Here is a 19768-nt window from a genome sequence, read left to right as displayed (position 1 = left end):
AATAATTTCCTTCCTAGTTTGCTGCTTGACTTTTTTTGTAGATGTAATGTTGTGGTCTTTCTTTGTTTCACTGTGCTATATATTGTTTTGCTTTGCTTGTAGGGAATAAGCATGATGATGGCACACAAAGTGATTCAGAAAATATTGGTGCACACCGGCACTACAGTAAACGAGCAGCACTTGAAGAACACTTAAGGCATCATCATACAGAGCTGAAAAAGTCACACCAGAAAGTCCATTCCACAGAAAAGCAGCAAGAGCAAGCTGGTTTGAGTCAGACTGCCTTTATGATTGAGTTTTTTGATGAAGACCATCCTCGCAAGAGACGTTCTTACTCTTTTTCTCAGAATGTAGGAGCTCTGTGCCCAGAATCTCCATCTCCGACATCTCACGCACGAGCTGAAAGAGTGAAACCTGCATCAGGAGAGAAAGTCCCTTCACCTGTGCAAGCCAGCACATCACACCACAGAGCAGTACATGGTGTTCATGCCAAACTTCTAAACCAGAAATCAGAAGAACCCTCTGCTGCGTTGCCTGCCTTACAAGCTGCATTGTTAAGGAGTTCAGGAAGCCTTGGCCATAGGCCTACTCAGAACCAGGAGATGGACAAAAAGTTGAAGAGCCAACATATTTCTGCTGCTACTGAAAAGGACAATGAGGATGACCAGAGTGACAAAGGTACTTACACTATTGAGTTGGAAAATCCCAATCCTGAAGAAGTGGAAGCCCGCAAAATGATTGACAAGGTGAGAAACCTGAAAAGCATTCTGATCTTAAAAGTGTTATTGGATGTGTGGGCAGCTCTCTATCCCTTCAGTTCTGCTTATTAAAACTGCTGCAATAACACAAGTTTTTAAACCTGTCTATAATGTTGAAATATAAAATGTTGTAAGAGCAGCAGCAGGCATTTGGCTAAACATTATTCCTTCTTGCATACTGCTGTTGTCTTCAAGCTTGGTAGTTTTAATGTGTTTCCAAAAGATTTCAGTACCAGGCACCAAAATTCATTTAACCATAAAAAATACCAGGCACCAAAAAATCATGTAGCTGGTACTTTTATCAGGATGGTTTGTGTTCTTGTGGAAATACTCATTTGTTCTTGAAAACCTCTTGTTTCTAGTTTTCATAACATGAATTGGTTCCATCCAAATTATCATATAGATATAGATTGCAAATGTTTTCTATACTTATTAAAAAAGTATATTCAGTAACAGTAACTTAATTTCAGTGTCACCTGTAAAGAGTAAGTATGGAAATGCTTTGATTTCCCAAAAGCGTTTATATGATAGCAGTGTAAATTTCCTAGTTTGCTTGTTGGTAACCATAGAAATATCAATAACAATACAAATTGTATTTGCAGTTTAAAAACTGTATTAAATAACTATTCTTTGGATTCAACAGGAAAATATGGGTAGCAAAAGGCTATGTTTAATAATTTTGCTTAACAGGACTTGAAATGGACTTTTTCTGCTTTTGTTGTGTTTTCCTAGATAATATATATCATTGTAGAATGCCTGCACCCAATTCTAGGCTAGGGTTTTGCTAATTACAGTAAATTCATTGTTTAGAATTATCTATGGATTCATTTGCATGTCTAAAACTTTTCAGAGCTAAACAATTACATTCATACATTTAGAATTCATCTTGGTTAGTGTTGAAAACTGTGTTTTGCAAGACAAGCTAGCTTCACTTGTTTGATTTTGTAAAAAAAATCTAAAGTAGTGGGGAAATGAAACATTGCATTATAGATTATTTTCTTTTAAAAAAGGTGTTTATGGAGCATTTGGAGACAGAGATTAAAGTAAAGGGTGTCACCTTCAATAAAATAATAAAGATAATAGTTTCACCTCTTTGGATTCTGGAAAGGAAATTTTTTACTTCTTTGAATCAATGTTCAAAAGACAACTGGGAACTAAAAGCATTCCAAATGAAGCAAGTAAATATTAAAGAACTACAAATTCCTACATTTATTCTTAAATTATAAATCTTCAACTAAATGATATCAGAAAATCTGTAAGTCAAGTTTTAGCTAAATCTAGTAGTTCAACAGGGCTGTTTTGGAAAGCATGCCAAGTAATAACATTTGAAAAGAGACAATTTATGTACTTGATAAAAATGTTAATACTGTCTAATATTTATAATCAGAGACCATGCTGAGTTGGAAGGGACCCATTAGGATCATTGAGTCAAACTCTCAGCCCTACACAGGACATTCCAAGAATCACACCCTGTGATTCTGAGAGAGTTAATAAAATTTCAACTTTTTTGTGGCCTTCAGTAGCCGTTCAGATTATCTGAAGTCAGTTTTTTGTTTGACTCAAATCTCTCCTGTTACAGGACAGATTCAGGAAGAGGAAGTGAATGGAAGCCTTAAGAATGATAGTAAAGTATTGCTTAATAATCTTAGTGTTATATAAAAGCTTTTGGGTATCATAAATTTCCTTTACTGCTAACTTTAAAGGTGTCACCACTACGTATTAAAGATTTACTATGAAGTAAAGCAGAGATATTTTCTCTTCAAGGTCTTCTGTATCATTTCACTTAGTATCTGTGTTGAAATCTTATGAACACTATATTTTACACCCAGTTCAAAGAGCCCTGCTATGCAATTATTATTTGATTTGGTAATATGAAGTAGTATGATACTATTTTTATGAAGTGCAGAAAAACAGCCAATGAAGAAAATCTAAACCAAATGGAAGCCAAAAATTTTGTCCTCCAGCTGAGCTCAGCTTTGCTTCCTTCCTATTTTAAATTGCTAATGCTTTGGATAATCTTACTTGGCCAAAGGGGGATAAGTGAGGTATAAGACAAGGACTTTGTAAGCCTGTTGACTCCTGTGCTTCTTTATTGAGGATTTAAGAGAATTATTGGTATACATCTTATCAATTATTTCAGTATAACCACTCTTTCATTGTTGGCAAGTCAGTCCTTTTTCCGAGTAGTTACTATGCCTGCTCAACTGAGTCATTTAAGGGTGTCTCTTGGGTCCAAACTTTAATTGAAATTCAGGAGTTTACTTTGCTGGGATTGGGATGAAAATGCACTATAAATAGGATCACTTTGTAAAACATTTGCACAAATAATGCATTCTTCTGAGTAGCAATTTACATTAGAATGGTGCTAAAATCTGTGTGTGGTTTACCTAAAAAATTTTCAATGGAATAAAGTAATTCTGTATTTGGATATTTTCTCCCTTTTATTGGAGAAAAGGATGAGAATGACCAAATTATCCAAAGATTACTCCCAAGTGTGACTCATTCTTGGCCTTAGCCTTATTTTTCTCTGGAAAGAAACATAAGAGCAAACCACAATTGCAAGAATAGTATTAACATGTAAAAAATCAAGGTGAGATTATTAATGCTTCTTTACATTAAGAATCCAAGAGAAACATACAGGAAGGCAAAGTTAAAATTCTCAGAAAAAAAAATTGAAAACACCCATCTCTCTGTGTAATTCTAAGAAAAGGGGAGTACAAATCTTAATGTTGAGCTGTATTACTTCCTTCAAAAGTACTATTTTTGCTTAGTGTAGCCTGTTGCTAAAGATTGAAGGAAATAGTCTCAAGGAGAATAGATGCTTGTGTGAAATTATATTTAAAAGCCTTATTCAGCATCTTTATTTCATTTAGATTGCTAAGGATCCAGTTCTTCCTCTGGTGCTTTTCAGCCTCTAAGAAAAAAGTATTGTCACTATAGCAGAAAAGGAGCAGAATAGCAAATGACAGAACCTTTGTTTCTCAACCATTTTAAAGCCTGACTTTTGAGAATAGAACGTGAGAAAAATGCATTATCAGAAAGAAAGAGGAAAATATGTCATAAGTAACAGACAAAAGCTTTTTAATTTCAATTCTTTTCCCTAACAGAGAGGGGTAATCACATATCTGCAGTCATGACTGTCTAGGGTTGAATGTCTTCTACTTACCTAAAATGCAAGTTTTCAAATATATTATTGCTTGTGTCTTATACAACTTTCGAAGATTTTTTAAAAATATTTATTTTAAGGTTAAAAAGTACAGTACGTATGCACATAGTTTTCAATTGTAAATGTTAAAAGAAGATGCAAGTCGAAATTTAGTTGTGTCTTAATATTCTTTATGAATAGAGAGTACTTGAAAAATAACACTAAACTTTGCTTCCTGAAAGTCCTTTGATTAGTCAACGATATTTCTGCATGCAGGCGTTCAAATGTCACTTAAATTCACAGAGCAGTATGAATTGGTTAGTAGGCTAAGGTATAGAAAATATATTAATAACAGGAGAAAATAGATGATAGATCTCTTTTTATACTTGTAGAGCTCTTTTTTGAATTGCCACTGAGAGCAATTTCATCAATGTGGTAAGAAAGCAAGCTGCTCTTGTATGCCACAAAGCCCACCTTGGACATATGTGTCATAAAATATCCTCCACTCAAATAGCATCAGAAGGACACGACTTTTTTCTAGCAGAATAATGGTCTTATTGTTGCAGCTAACAGCTAAGTACAAAATGAAAGAAATTCAGGATCTTGATTTAATTTAGAACATGTTTTCAGTGTTAAGTTTTCCATATAAAATACATGAGTAAATGGGGCACAGTTGTAGGATTTGTTTTTCCTCTACATCCAGCCTTTATGCTCTTTAGATGGATTCAGCGCTTTCTTCTGTTAACACTTAGCAATTGCTTTCTTTTTATCTCTGAGTTGTAAATTTTCTGTCCATTTTATGTTTTTTTTTTAAACAAATCAATCTATTAGACGAAAGTTGTTCTCAGAAGTCATATCACATTAAAAAATCTTCATAGGCCACAGGAAACGTAAGTCTGCCAGTGGATGAAAGAATTTAAAATGATGCTTCTGCAGTTCATCTTCCTTTTTTGTAGATATAAAGAGATTATCATGCTAATGACTTTCTTTTTTCAATAAAGCAAAGTACTGCCAGTAATAAATATTAATAAATGAATGTGCAAATAATTCTGCATGTGTTTGGAATATTAAATACTTTGAAGCTATTGCAGTAAATAAAAAGCAACTCAATGGGGGGTTTTGCGAGTTCTTTGGGGGTTTTCTTCAAGGCTCTTTTTCTGTTTGTTTTGTGTAGGGTGTTTTGTTGTCTTTCTTCTTCAGCAGTTTCATTTAAGGGTATTTAAAAATTGAAATATTTTATAAAACTTACTATAGCAGATGTAAGCTCTTCTATACATGTGTGGGAAGGGATGGAATAGAATTGAGGCTATATGACGGTTTCAAGTCCTGTCAGATAACCAGGAAATCTGGGATGTTACAGCAGTTCATATGCATATGGAAACATTTGGCTTTGATCCCCAAATTTTTTGGCTTTGGTCCTCAAAATTTTGGTCTTCAATTTTTTTACTTGATTTATGTTATTTTAATTTACTTTTCCCTAAAGATAATTGATTTTTTCATCAGCATATAAATTTAGATCACAAATTCAACTGATTCATACTGATTTCCAAACAGATGACTTGAAAAAATGTATCAAGATCAAACCTCAATCCATCCTGCCACCTTCAGAAAGACTTACTGTGACCATGTAATGATTTTGTTTTCAGTGCAAGATCCATATTCTAGATGTTTTAAAGTCTTTATTTATGTGTGTGGACGGGCCCTAGCAGTAATGATCTTGTTTTTAATATGCAGTCTATCACCTTGAATTTTATTTGATTAAATACTGTGCAATGAGTGTACATAAAATCTATCTCTATTGACACAATCTTGAGAGAGATTCTTGTTTTCTCTTTAAAATTTTGGAATAGTAATTATGGAGGGAAAACTGTATAGTTGTTCACTGTAGACAGCACATTTTCCAATTTTATTTTCTGGATCTTTCTGCTCATGGTGATAGTTATTTGTTTGGTTTGATTTCTTTTTTTTTTCCTTTTTTTTTTTTTTTTTTTTTTGAGTATGGATATGAATGGGAATCTGTTCTGAAAGATGATTGTTATATAATGGAATTTCCTTATTCTTTTTACACCCAGGGCATATCTGTCATACTACATTGTAATATTGGCTAACATGAATTTAAAGTAGTATTTACTTTTGAATGATTTATTGTTGTGTCTTTAAGTGTTCATAAATGTTGTATACCAGATCTTGTCTTCTCTCTTGCAAATGTTAACAATTTTTCAGTCAGCTTGCAGACTGTTAATGTTGTAATTCCTCTGGTTAAGGAATTAACATACATGTTATAGAACTGCTCTCAGCAATTTTTTCAGTATTGTAAGTGGAAAAACTACCTGGAAAGAATCGGTGGGTAGAGAGGAAGTTAAGAGAAAAAAAAAATCTCAGTATGTTTCAATGACTCTTTAAGGAACTGAGGTAGATGTCTCTATTTTCAGAAAATCACTTTCAGGTCTCCTGTCTTTTCACACTCTCTGGGTTTAATTGCTTTTACCATTGCTTCAGTGGTTTCTTTGAGAGAAATGCTTTGAACCCTACAGAGTGGCTTGTTTGCAGAATGACTATTTTATGAGTACAGTGCTGAAAAAGCAGCAGACCACTTGAAGCCTGTCCAATCATCTGAGCTTATAAATTTTGTCAAGAGTTCAGAGGATGTTTGTGACCTTTTCTTTTTATAAGGAAAGAAAACGCACTAAACTTGTTTCATTTTTGATTTGGAATCCTAAAGAAAATGAATTCTTCACAACAGCAAACAGGGACAAAATATGTATGTATGTAAATATGTAACTGGTGTCTGCTAAGAGGAAGCTCTTAGACTTGGCATGTTGATCCTTTTCATTTGCTTATGTGGCTTTTTTTATACCAGAGCATCTTGCATCTGATTCTATAACTTGCATATAGAGTTAAAATGACGTAAAGAGCTTCTGTGAAAATCCATACTACTCATGAGACATTCCCTGCACAGAACACAGTCTGTTTACCTGGAAAGGCCAGGATAACTGCCAAGAACAAGCAAAAACTATTAAAATGAAACTCCTCAGAAGCAGCTTGGTTAAACACAGTTCATGTAGTAGCTAAACACAAAAAGAGCTGAGGCATTGTACTCTTATCTCACTTTGTGAAAGATGAGAAAAAATGTTTGCCTTTTGTCTTTTCTCTATGATCAATACCTGACTTTTAAGGACCAATTTGCTGTGTGTTATGAATGCCTGAACCACCTTCTGTGGAAGAATTGTCAGGAGCTCAGACTGAGCACCAAATGCAGCGTTACCGAGATGATCTGAATCCTCTTCCATTTCCTTCTCTCTGGAGTCCTCTTTTGCCATCAATCAGTCATACTCTGAGTGTGGTTTATTTACAATTTCTTCTTTCTTAGTGCACCCAAACTGTGCTCAAATCTGAAATCCTGCTTGTATTTTCAAAATCATACTTATTCCTTTTTTTTAATATATTTGGTTTTTGCTGGTCTGGCTTTATCAGTTTACAGCTCAGTTTCTGAAACCTACTTTTGTCCTCTGTCACAAATAAATATGCTCATCTTCCTTTCTCCTAGAAAGCTATGAAACACAATTGCTATCATAACTTACATTCCCATCACTTTACAATGACAAATACCTTATTTCAGATTAAATCATTTGTTCCTTGTTAATTTTGGCATGATCCTTCTTTAATGCCCTGTACAGTGTAGACCCTTATTCCTTACCATTGCTCTGCTTTGTTTTTATTTTTTTTAACTGTTCATCTTTGAATTCCCTTGTGTCTTTCTTGTCATTGGGTTTCATTCTGTTCCTTTAATACAGATTGCCTACACTGAAATTAATAGCATTCAAATTATGATATTTTTAAAATATGTTTCTAAATTATGTCCCTTACTGTTGTTAGGATCTAAAAGAATAGCAAAGGAGTTATTGAAATTATTTTACTTTTCTAATATCATCATTAATGAATAGGAATTGCAGCTAGAATTCTTAATATTTCTTTGTTGGTTTTCTGTTAATTGATGGTATTGATAATTACTATATATCCTTTTCATTAAGACCTCAGCAGTAAGACTACTGGGGAAATTTTGTAAACTAAAAATTTTAAAACTAGATAGGATTCTTCAGATTTTCACGTTCTAATATACATAATTTGCTGTCAAACTGAGTGAACATATCTATTAGAAGTCTCAAATTACACTTTTTTCTGTCTATATCAGTATCTTCAGTAATGATTTGGATGAGCAACAAGCTCTGTGCTCATTACGTACTGAATAATTATAGTATTGTAGAACTGCAGTGTGATTTTCTTACAACATGAAACAGTTTAAAGGTAAAGCAAGTAAGAAGTCGAGATATTATGAGCCTAGCAAAACATCTAAATGAGATACAACTGGAAAAAGTTTTTTTCTTAGTCAAGAGCTTTCAGCACATAGGAAGAACATCAGGTGAGTTTTGTGGGTGTGGGGGAGGGGGTTAGCAAACCATTGTCTTCCTTCTTATTCAGAAAAAATGGTTCCTGCTGCTATTTGTGACCAGTTTTTATTTTAATTTGTTGAAAGTATTGCATATATTGAGGAAGAATATTGACTTCTATGGTTTTAAAGAATCATCTTATAGTTAATTCTAAAGTCATTGCGTTCACCTCTAGTATCTGTGCTGTAAAAAAATATTAATTCCCTGCTTTGGGACAGGAGCAGGGAAAGTTAACAAGACCAATTCCTGATCACTAAAGCTAGCTTATGTTAGAGCTGTGTTGCAGCTATGGTGATGAGCAGGTGAACTCTGAGTCATGAGCTTTTGTCACAGGGAAGTGTATATGACCTGCCAAAAGAGAGTACTCTGCTTTCTGCAAAATTAGCCCTTGCCAAAGAGACCAAGGCACGGTCTCAGACTTGGTCCTGTAACTCACGCTGTCTCCAAAAATGTGCCAGTACCTTGTGCAAGATTTGCATCTTGCTTTTATTGTGTTAGATAGATTTTGTTAATTATTGGATTTGGTTGGATAAAGAATTTTAACAATTACTGGTTAATACAGATGAGGTTATAGTCTCAGAATATTGGAAAAACTGTTGCTCCTATAAAGTGATTAAATTTGTGAATACCCTCATTAACTTACAATTTTTTTTGCCATTAGTTAGTGCATATTTTCCTTCTGTATTTTTTCAGGGCAAGTTTGCATTCTAACAAGTAACAAGATAGCACTTTGAGACTTGTTATAGTTTTAGCCTGCTGTTTCAACCCTTTGTTACTGGGTGAACTGCAGAATGTAAATGGATTATCATAGGGGATCTTTGAAGCAGTTACTTCACTGCTTTGAAATGGAAAAGTATGTACCAGGAGTTCACCTTATCCCTCCTGCTCTGAAATACTTGGGGCTTTCTCAAAACTTTCCTCTAAGAGACCTGAGATGCTAAGCCAGGGTGCCCAGGACTTTATCCATTTGGGTCTTCATGCCCTACATGGGCAGAGACTAGGCAAGCTTGCTTGACTGTCCTCAGAGTGGAAAAATGTTTCTTCATACCCTGTCTCATCTGACATGAGTTGTGCCTTGTCCCCCTGCAGTGTAGCACTGTGGAGAGCCGGGCTGTCATCTTGGTGCATTCCCCACTGTGCTGTTAGGCAACCCCAAAGCCTTCCCCTCTCCAAAGTGATCAAATCCAGCTTCCCCAGACTGTCCCCACAGGTGAAATGCTCGAGTCTTTGACATATTGGTGGCCCCTGCTGAGCTACCTAGTTAGACAATGTCTTTCCTGTATCACCTGTTAATCCATTTGCTTAAGGAGCCAGCTGAAATGCAGGTTAAACAGAATTACATCAGGAATTATTTCATAGGTGGGTTTGGACACTCTTCAGCACATCGTCGTTCCCAGGCCATTTAGCATGTCCTGATTCAATAGAAATTGTTTCATGCTTCATAACAATAAAGTAGTTATTTTCAAACACCACCACCACAGTTTATACACCATGTTTGTGTCTGTTCTACATTGTAGCCATGTGGCATAGACCCTGCAAGAACACCATGAAATGGTGCAGATTGCTGGGGTGTCGAGATTTTTCTCTGTCAGTCAACTTCCAGGATTTTTGTGAAAATTTTCATCCTGGGTTTTGTTCTGTAACTTCATGAAACTTGAAGCAACCAGGATGGAACAATGTAATCTTCCTGCGAAAATATAATTTCAGAAAAATAAATAATAGGACAGAGCAGGGCAAAAAACTTTTAGCTTTCCAGAATGATTTCTGTGAAAGTCCCTGTTGTTTACAGTACTATTGAAAAAGGATAAATTATTGAGGTAACTTATTTTGCATTTACACCTGTGTGGTGGATATGTGTGATTTGTGATGGTTAGTCACATACATGGAATATACAGAATTCTTTTACTTCCTTTATCAAAAATAAAGGCTTGCTTTTCATTTTTCAAGCAGCCTGATATGTCCAAATCTGTATTGTTTGTATATTGATTGCAGAACCTGGCTTCATCTTTTTCTTCTCCATAGCACAGTTAATCAAAATATATTTCATAGTTGCTTCTGACAAATACAAGCTTTACAGAAAGAAACTTCAGTCTTTCTGTCTAAATAGATGAGAAATGCAGCAATATGTGTCATCAGCATTTCCTCAGAATTTTCTTGGTTTGATTAAGTTATCTCCTAGACCTTCCTTAAATGATTTTGTAATCATGAAAGTATTTAAAGAGAAGAAATATCTAAAGAATTGGAAGCCTTGAAAATAGTAATTTAGTTTTTGCAGAAAGATAAAGTCTCTATCCATTCATGCTTCAGTCACAACAGCTCACTTTTGGTATGGTTTGCACACATACCATATTGTATCAGCCCAGAAAGTACAAAATTGCATTTTCTAGATGGTGGAGAGATGATTTCCAGCAGAAGCATTCAGGTTGTTCCATGGCTGTTTCTGTTGAGGCTATATTCTCATTATTTGATAAATGGAATATTTGGATTCGTCAAACCTGAAATTCTGACAGTATTGCTTTTCTGCAGGTGTGTGACAGGTCTGTAAGTGATAATCTACATTTTGTCAAATACTTGAGTTATTTTATCTTGTGAATAATTTTAGTATTTAAATTCTTAATTATGTGTTAGTAGCAATTTTTTAAGGGTTTTTTATATATCACAGGTCTGAAATTTAGTCTTTGGGCTACATCACACTTACATGCATCTCCTCTTTCTTGTGAGAAGAGGGGCTTTGCAGTTGTATAGCAGTGGAACTTAGGCCAGGTGCATCCACAAAGCAAATGTAGAATGACATTGTAGTATGAAAATATACTTTTATTGAAGAAGGTGTTTTGCTTTTCTTTCTATTAATACAGTCCCCAAATATTTTGCTATATCCCCACTGTATAGAGAGAAAGAACATTAGGAGTGCTAATACTTGGGTCTTAGTGATATTCATATCACCTTTCACAGAAAAAAATAGGCAATATTCAAATATGGTTTTGCAGTAATTTCAGTAATAGAAGAATAACAAAATTTGCTTAAACATGAGTTCAGTACTAGAAAAGGTAAGACTGAAAGTGTTATTTCTGATACAGTAAAGAAATTTGACATGGTAAATGAATGTGCTGTCAGATAAAAGGAAGCAATTTATATCAGCAGTTTGCTACTGAAGTCTAAATTAGATATGGATGTGTGGAATTCATATTTTCCTTCTGGTGCTTATGTGATAATACCAGAATTTAATTTCATTTAAAAGAACATATAAAATTCTGTAATCAATGAAAGGATGATACTCAAAGAAAAAAGTCTCTGCAAAATAGTGATATATTCAAAGAAAGGTGTCAGTGGACGGTAACTGGTTTCTATCTTCAAAAATTGCCACAACTGTACAAATCAAAAGTATATCATGAAAGCAAAAATTTAGGTTTTACCATTCTGTTTTTATAAAAATAAAACAATTGTTTTGTAAATGCTGTTAAGCAACTTCTAATCCAGAGACTCTAGATATAAATTGAAAATTTGGGGAGCACTGCCTGAATTTTAAGGCTTTTCTCATGAGAGCAAAAAACATATCCAGAGCATTTAAGAAAATTTCCTCAGGTCTTAATGTAATAATGCTGTAGCAAGGTCTTCCTGTAGTTAGCATAAGGAGTTGAATGTCAGGGTGCTAACTGTTATTTTTTCCTTTGTCTGCTTCTCAGAAGCTGACAACATTATGGTTTGTGGCCATCTAGTGGTGAATCCATTTTGAAAACACTAACCTTGTTCAGAATTGTAATAAACCAGTCCTCTGGCTTTGCTTTGCAAAACTGAATTACAGTACACTTTTGGAGAAAAAAGAATTCTCTACACCTTTTCCTATTCTGCACTAGTAGTGTTTGTTGCAGGAGGATAACAGCTTGAAGATGACAGAACAATTTTTGATGTTAACTGTTAATTTTTGGCAACCAGCTTGAATGTGTGTGGGAGGTTCATTTTATTCTGTAATTTGTTAATATCTAAGTCCCTAGTAGTAGTGATTTTATTTCTTACACAGAAATTTGAAAATTTTATTAATTACATGTTTCCAAGATTAAGATATTTTCTAAAATGTATTTGATTATACATCAATTCTGAAAGCAATTCACATTCCCTGTTTCTGTGTCTCATGAAAAATTTGCCAAACAGTATGGTGGTTCTCCTGCTAAAGTTCTTATTATTAACTGCCTTAGTAATAATGTTTTTCTAGTATTTTTTTTTGGAGCATTGTTTTTAAAATGTCATGGCAAAATTATCCTGGCTTGAGCAGAGAGATTAATAAAAGCATCATTGGGAAATAGAGCAGTAAAAGAACTATGCCAAGTCACGTCTTGGATGAGATGAGTCTACATGATTCATGAGACCTGGTGGAGTTTTAATATCTGCCAAATCTCCAACAGCTGAAAAACTGAAATTTTGTTTGTATTAGAGAAATAATTCAATATGCATATTAATAGCAAATGCAAGAATTTCTATTTCTTATTCTCATTAGATAATAGCAAAAATCTGAAAATTTGGTGGTTCTAGTTATTGGATTTTTTCCTTAATTGGTAAAATGGGTTCTGCAATGATTTCACTTTTATCTTTTGTTCCTTTCATCAAAGTGTCATTTTTTCATATCTGACCATTCCAACTAGCTAGCAGTTCTTTGAATTTTCACAATGTTGACATAGACTTCTGCATTTTTTTAATAATTGTTGTAGATTCTTCTTCTGTTTAATTCGTAAATTGCACTAAGGTGACAGATAAGCATAATACAATAAAACCTATTTATACTCACTATCCAGCATGCCACCATCCATCCATTAACATTGAACATTGTATCAGGATGGTATTGGGTTAATGAATGTAATGGTTTGTTTCATTTTCAGGTATTTGGAGTGGATGGCAGCCAGGATTATAATAGGCCTGTTATCAACGAGAACCAGAAAGATTTAGTAAAAGATTGGGCTATAAATTCTGCTACAGTAGTGCTGGAAGAAAAAAGACCACTGAGTACAACTGGATTTCTTGACACAGAGGTAGAATTTAATTTTTGACGGTCTTCTTTTTTCTTCCACTAAAAGAGAGCACTAAGAACCGACCAGTAAGTGTTAAACAGGAAACAAAATCTTGCCTGGAAAAGATGAACTCAGATCTATAAGTAATCTGTTTCTCCTATGCCTTTATTGCATCATCAAAGCTTCTCTGTCAGAGGCAGGCATAATTCAGTGTGGAGGTGTTTTAAAACTTGGCTGCCTTTCTACATGCACTGACACAAGTGTATTGGAAATGTAGCAGAAGTTTCTTTGCCTCAACATAATTTTGCACAGTATATTCTTCATGTAAGTTCTTCAGCAGAACTGAGCAAAAGCTGGTTATGTTTTATAGCCCAAAGCAAGTAACGATATTAAAATTCAGAAATAAGATGTGTGCACTTAATGCATGATACAAAGTGATCTAGGAAAAAAATGGTGGATAATAGTTTTCAGATTTTTTTCTCTGAAGCCAGAGGACTTTAGGTTTTTACATTCGTGATTTAAGTTCTCCAATGAGGTGCCACTCATGACAAGTCATTTACATGATTCAGACACAATATAACTTAATCAGTTGGTGAAAGAATAAACAGAGGAAAATGCCTGTATTTATATGTGACTTAAAATATGCACACAATATATTGGTCATATTTCGTATTGAAAACTTGGGAGGCATTCTGCTATCATTGTGATAGATAACTAGCTTGAAATGTGTCTGGAACAGAAAAGGATCACAGTGAAGTGGAATCAACTGGCAACTGTAAAGAAGCACATAACACTTATGTCTAATTCCTTGGCAAACTGTTTCTGATGTATGGTCCTGTAATTTAGCACACTTTATAGATAAGCAATTTTTTGGAAGATATTAAGAGCTTTAAGTGTGCCTGCCATGCAAATATATTGATTTTAGTATCTGTTTCTTTTAGAGGTGTTTTCTCATGGTTGTATTTTAGCTACTGTGAAGCCACAGTCACTGTGCCTAGACTAGTACCTTTACCTGGTTTCTCTAAGGCACTTCAAGTGAAGTATTGCTACACAGCATAGGCATATCCTGAGGCATATCCTGTGGAAGGTTTTTCACCTTGCTTCTTTGCACAAATCTATAACCATATTCTTTCTCTCTCCTATATTCATGCCTTTTGCAGCACTCAGATCTTTTGTGCCTTGTCAGTTTTAAAGAGTATTGATATTTTTTCACTTTTATAATTAAATAAGCAGAAGAAGAATGTATGATTTGTTTATTAACATAATTGGTCTTTTCAGGTGTCAACTTTCCGAATAAAAGGTTTTGTTTTTAGAAGACTGAGACTACTTCTGCAATCATACAGCAGATCTAAGAAACCTTCTGGCAGTGAAATACTAAAACTCACTTTGATTTAGGTGGAAATTACAAGAATTATGCTGCTTTATTACTGTGACTGCTTTGCTGGATTAAAAGGTCTTTATATAGTTGGAGAGAATAGGTTATTAGCATAATTTTAAATATTACAAGGCATGGTGATAGGGTACAGAAATTAAAATTATTCGGTAAGTCAAGGAGGAAACTGACAAAAGAAATGTGGATAGAGCAAGGATTAGTAAGAAGAGTTGAGGACAGATGAAGATGGAAGAAAGCTTACTAGGGAAAGTTAAAAGTAGGTGTTGGTTGATAGATATGTAGAAGTACAAGAGGAGCTAGTTCAGAAAATTAGAAGTGTCTTATAGGGAAATAATGGGAAAACAATAATGAGGATAACTACTGAGAGAAGATTGTTACATTTAAAGTGTTATTAGCAAAACTTGCACTCTGTTTACTCAGTAGGAAGGGGAGAGGCAAATGTGTTTGATTTGTAAAGTTTGTGGGTTATGTTCTCATATACAAACTTTTCTGCTTGTAGGTTTTGGAAGACTTACTGCATTACTGAGCTGCAGATCATAAGTTTATAAACCTTATTGAAGATCTTGGCTAAATAGTCAGGTAACATCAGGGTAGCTCAGTGTTCCAGTTCTGCATCCACTCACATTGTGGGTGGAACTTACTCCAGCTGCCCATCACAGTTATTCCTGTATATGATTAGAAGAATGAGGTGAATTCAGAACATGATTGACATAGAAAAAGCAAAGAATAAAAATCTAAGATATTTCTATTCAAAAAAAATGGAAAAGGTGGCCTGGGAAATTGTGAGGATTTTATAGAAATAGTTTACAGACTCACAGAATAGTTAGGGTTGGAGGACACCTCTGGAGACCATACAGTCCAGCACTGCTACCAAGGCAGGACAGCATCATCCAGAGTCACTTCAGGGGTTGAAAGCTTATTCTGGACTTAAATATCTTAGCTTTACAAGGGTTTTGAAGCATCATTAATAAAATGCTTGGAAATGCTGTACTTGTTCAAGAAGTTTTCAACTTTTTCTTTGATACAACAGTCTTTAAATATTTTGGAGTAGTGTATTTCATAAATAAAGTAAAATGCAGAGTGAGTGTCTTGACACAGTTGAAGTGAACCTGAATACACTGGTTCTTGCCTTTTCAGTGATTACATATAGGCAATGAAAATATTAAATCCATCTATTTAAAATATTTAAATGTTTTTATTTTCTACATTATAAGCTGCCACTTGCCAACCAAGGTAAGTGTGATTAAAGAAAAAAAATTAAGTAAATGGAGAACAAAGAGAATATTATTATTGTTGTTGTTGTTCTTATTATCCGTTCTTACCTGTGAGTTTGGTTAATAAAAATACTGCAGGCATTTGGGCTATGACCTCTCCCTCCAACTTCCATTTAACTTTCAGTGGTCAGTTGTCTGTGCTAAACATGGTTTTTGAATAATGGTTTATCAGCATTGTGTTTGATGTGCTTCAGTTTTTTGGTTGGTTTGGGGTTTGTTCGGGGATTTGGTTTTTTGAGTTTTTTTTGTAAGACAAAAGCTTAGAAACCTGGTTCTTCATCTGTAGAGTCATCAGTGCCATTGACTACAATGTTCTGTTGCTGTTTTGAGTGCCTACTTATGTCTTTCCCACTGAAGATCAGAAAAATAATACTACTGACATTCTGAATATTGAATTTCATTCATGTAAATATTTGCTATATTGCTTCTTAGAAGTGGAGAATTTAGAGGCTGCATTTCTTTTTGTTTGTCCTCTCAAATTACTCCAACTTTCTGTCTTGTAGAGCAATCCATTTAGTTTGGAGTTTGATACTTAGTTTTTTTTGAACTTAAATGCTATACTGAAATGTAGGCTGATGTATCACCAATATCACAGGGCTGTGAAAAGGCAAACAGAACCCTTGAATACCCAGGAAATGCTTTACCAGCAGAAAAGGGCAGTGTTATCACCATGGTGAAGCTTCCCCTGTAATAATAGCACTAGAACTGTTAACATTCTTGGTTGAGAAGGGTGGATACGAGTCTAGAGAAGGTACAGAGTTACTCAGATTGTAACAGGAATGGAGATTCACCTTCCAAGAACAGATCGGTGCTGTTCAATTAGTCTGGCAAAGTAACAGCTGAGATGTTAAAACCCAGCAATGGCTGGGTTTTCATGTATAAATACAATAACTGTAATAGAAGAGAAAAAGAACTGTTAAAGATAGGTGTCAGTGTTGTTCCAGGAATAACTTGAAGACATTGGCTGTAAATAAGTCAGGTATGGAAATGTGTAAAAAAGATCATCACCCCAGAGGCATATGGTTCTGAAGCAGGTACAGTGAGAAGAACTGCTGTCAAGGCGGCAATTTATGAAAAGAATAAATAATATGATTCTTACAACTTGAACTGTCTCGAGTTATGTGTCTGAAAAGACATCTAATTTTTAATTAATTTTATTCACATTATTGAAATTTATTAAAAAAAAAGTTAATGTGCTCTGAAATGCCCAGAGCTGGACATGCTTTTAGGTGTAATGTGAGTGTGCTGTGGATTTTTTTCGTATGTGGAGCCTGAAGCCCTAAATCTTCAGGCTGAACAATAAGCCCACAGAAATCCATTGTTACATTTTTGAAAGATTTCTTACTCCTATTGAAAGTTTTTACTCACTTTGTATGTGAGATAACCATAAGAGAAAGCAGATTTAACACAAAGGTAAAAGGCTGGTATCTCGTGGATAAACCCAGTTTTTCTGAAATACTAGGAAATTGCTTTTGGTATTCAAGAGAAGATTTGGAGGATTGTATACTTGAGAGCCTATAAGATGCCAGTTGATATGGGTTGTAGGAAGAACATTAGGATATCTGAACATGACTTTTTAGATATGTTTTATAAACCTTACACCTTCTGGATGTGCATAAACTACTATGAAAAGAAAGGGCGTCTTTTTGTTATTGTTTATGCTTCTATACACAGAGAACTGGCAAAGCACACATTTACATTCACTGCTATGTAGAAACCAGTTTTTGGCAGTGTAATTACAAGAGAAAATAATTTATCATGTTGTTTTGCGGCAGTTAATCTGCAAAATCTTAGTATGTTTCTCCATTTTGAAGCAGAATTCAGGTTTCTGACACATATCTGTATCTCAGAAATTGGTCAGATGGTACAGAAGGAACTAGTTGAAATTTTCTGTTGCAAAGATGATTGGGACATCTATCATCTTTGGATTTGGCTATAATTAGTTGTTTCATTAGATAGAAGTTCACTAGTACAGATAGGAAAAGAGAGATTAGTGATAGGAAAGAAAAATGAGGTTTTGGTAGTTGCATTAATGCAGTGTGTTTGTTGTAATATTCTTACTGGCACCTCACATTGTCTTCAGAAATGCCCATAAATAACAAAAACACTGAATTTTCTTCCTTTGCTATTGTTATAATTGAATTTTATAGCATTTTGATTTTATAAAATTAATTCAAAATATGGAAATTTGTATAATCGTTCAAAAAACTACCTGCTGCATCTCTGATTTACCACATCCACGATATTCTGGAAGAGATTCATGATGTTGCACTCACTTGCATTAGCAGGAGAATTTCAGGATTGTAAATTCAAGCTTTTCAAATGTCTGAGTAACTTTTAATTTGAAAGAAGTTGTCATATAGTAGGTGACATTGTTCACCATTCTAGTTCTGCTAAATAAATTTTATAGAATGTATAGTGTTGTTTCCTGGTCAAAGACTAGAATCCAAGAGTTGTCAAGGCATTAGGCAGAAATCAGTGTTTTGAGTAGAAATGCAAAGATTTCAAGGGCTGGTGATGTTTTTTGGAGATGTAAGCAAGAGAGACTGCTAAGATATTTGATAGGACAGTAACATTGTACTATAATTAAAAATCAGATTTTGAAAAAAGGATGCTTTAGTAACACAAGTAGATGATTAAATTCTTGCTTTTCGTACATTTTAAAAATTTTCAAGATTTCAAAAGGCATAACATCAAGAAACCAAATTAATTTCCTTTCTGGTTTAGGTGCAAAGAAATTGTAAAATACTGATGACATTGACTTCATTGTTATGCAGTAGGATGGTTTAGAACTAATCTTTGCTTCTTTTTTTGTTTAGGCCAAACAAATAATCTGAGCTTCCTTTCCTTTCCATCATAAGTTATTACTCTTTCAGTCCTTAAGGTAGTCTTTCTGTAATGAAGTAAATACAATATTCCATCTGGACAAGAGGGTCTTCTAAACCGGTAAAATGTCACTTTCTTGTCTTCCTGAAGCACATTTTTAATTTTTTAACACACTCCCACATCCTATGTACTTTTTCTACACTTCTGAGCTGAGGATTGAAATAACCTGATCTTAGAACTGGCACATGTTCTGATACATTTTATATAGGTTCTGGTGTTTAAAAGTTCACTGCACTAGGAACTGTTGTTTATATGGTACTGATTCAGCAGCTATGTAGATTTTGTTTTTGTTTGCCATTCTAAAATTTATTGAGGTAAACTATTTTTTTCAACTTCCTACAGGAAAATAGTGTGTGGCCTGTCTATTCAGGAAAAGCCTGGAAAGATGACATGCTTTTTTATCAAACAGTTATAATTTTTTTCTGCTGTTTTTTTCTTTCCTAGGAAGGCTCTGCTAACCCTGGAAGTAAACGTTGGGTGTCACAGTGGGCCAGTTTGGCTGCTAATCACACACGTCATGACCAAGATGACTTGAGATTGGAGTCCTCTGTGCCTGCTCCATTAGAAAATGGTATTAAAAACTGTTCTTATTGTCATAATTTATGCTGAAAAACCTGTGAAAGGGAGAAAAGAATGATTGAGTACTGTACTTAATCACTTTTTTAGTCCTAATGTCTCAATTTCATATGAGATTCTTCTGTTTCATTGAGTAGAAGCAGCGTAAAAACAAGCTCAGCAGTAGTGGTGTCTGCATGGCAGCTGAGTGCCAGTATTACACTGAATGGTACTAAAACAGGAGAGTTTATAAACTGTTCAATATTAGATTAAATATTCATTTAAATACAGTTTGGGTTGGTCTGCATA

At 34.4% G+C, this 19768-nt stretch overlaps 1 protein-coding gene across 6 annotated transcripts in view; it reads left to right on the top strand.

The window, feature by feature from the left end:
• Positions 1-19768, top strand: part of CEP170 (centrosomal protein 170) — a 94624-nt gene that overhangs the window by 47570 nt on the left and 27286 nt on the right. For 5 of the 6 annotated variants that reach the window (XM_059467347.1, XM_059467350.1, XM_059467346.1 and 2 more), the window contains exons 9-11: positions 103-746; positions 13223-13372; positions 19349-19475. In XM_059467347.1, the coding sequence (XP_059323330.1) occupies positions 103-746; positions 13223-13372; positions 19349-19475 (921 nt within the window). The remainder of the gene's footprint in view (positions 1-102; positions 747-13222; positions 13373-19348; positions 19476-19768) is intronic. The other variant, XM_059467348.1, reaches the window with a different exon arrangement.

Source organism: Ammospiza nelsoni, chromosome 3 (genome assembly GCF_027579445.1).
Source record: "Ammospiza nelsoni isolate bAmmNel1 chromosome 3, bAmmNel1.pri, whole genome shotgun sequence".
Lineage (NCBI taxonomy): Eukaryota > Metazoa > Chordata > Aves > Passeriformes > Passerellidae > Ammospiza > Ammospiza nelsoni.
The sequence above is the reverse complement of the archived record's forward strand: the minus strand, read 5'-3'. Positions and strand labels throughout refer to the sequence as shown.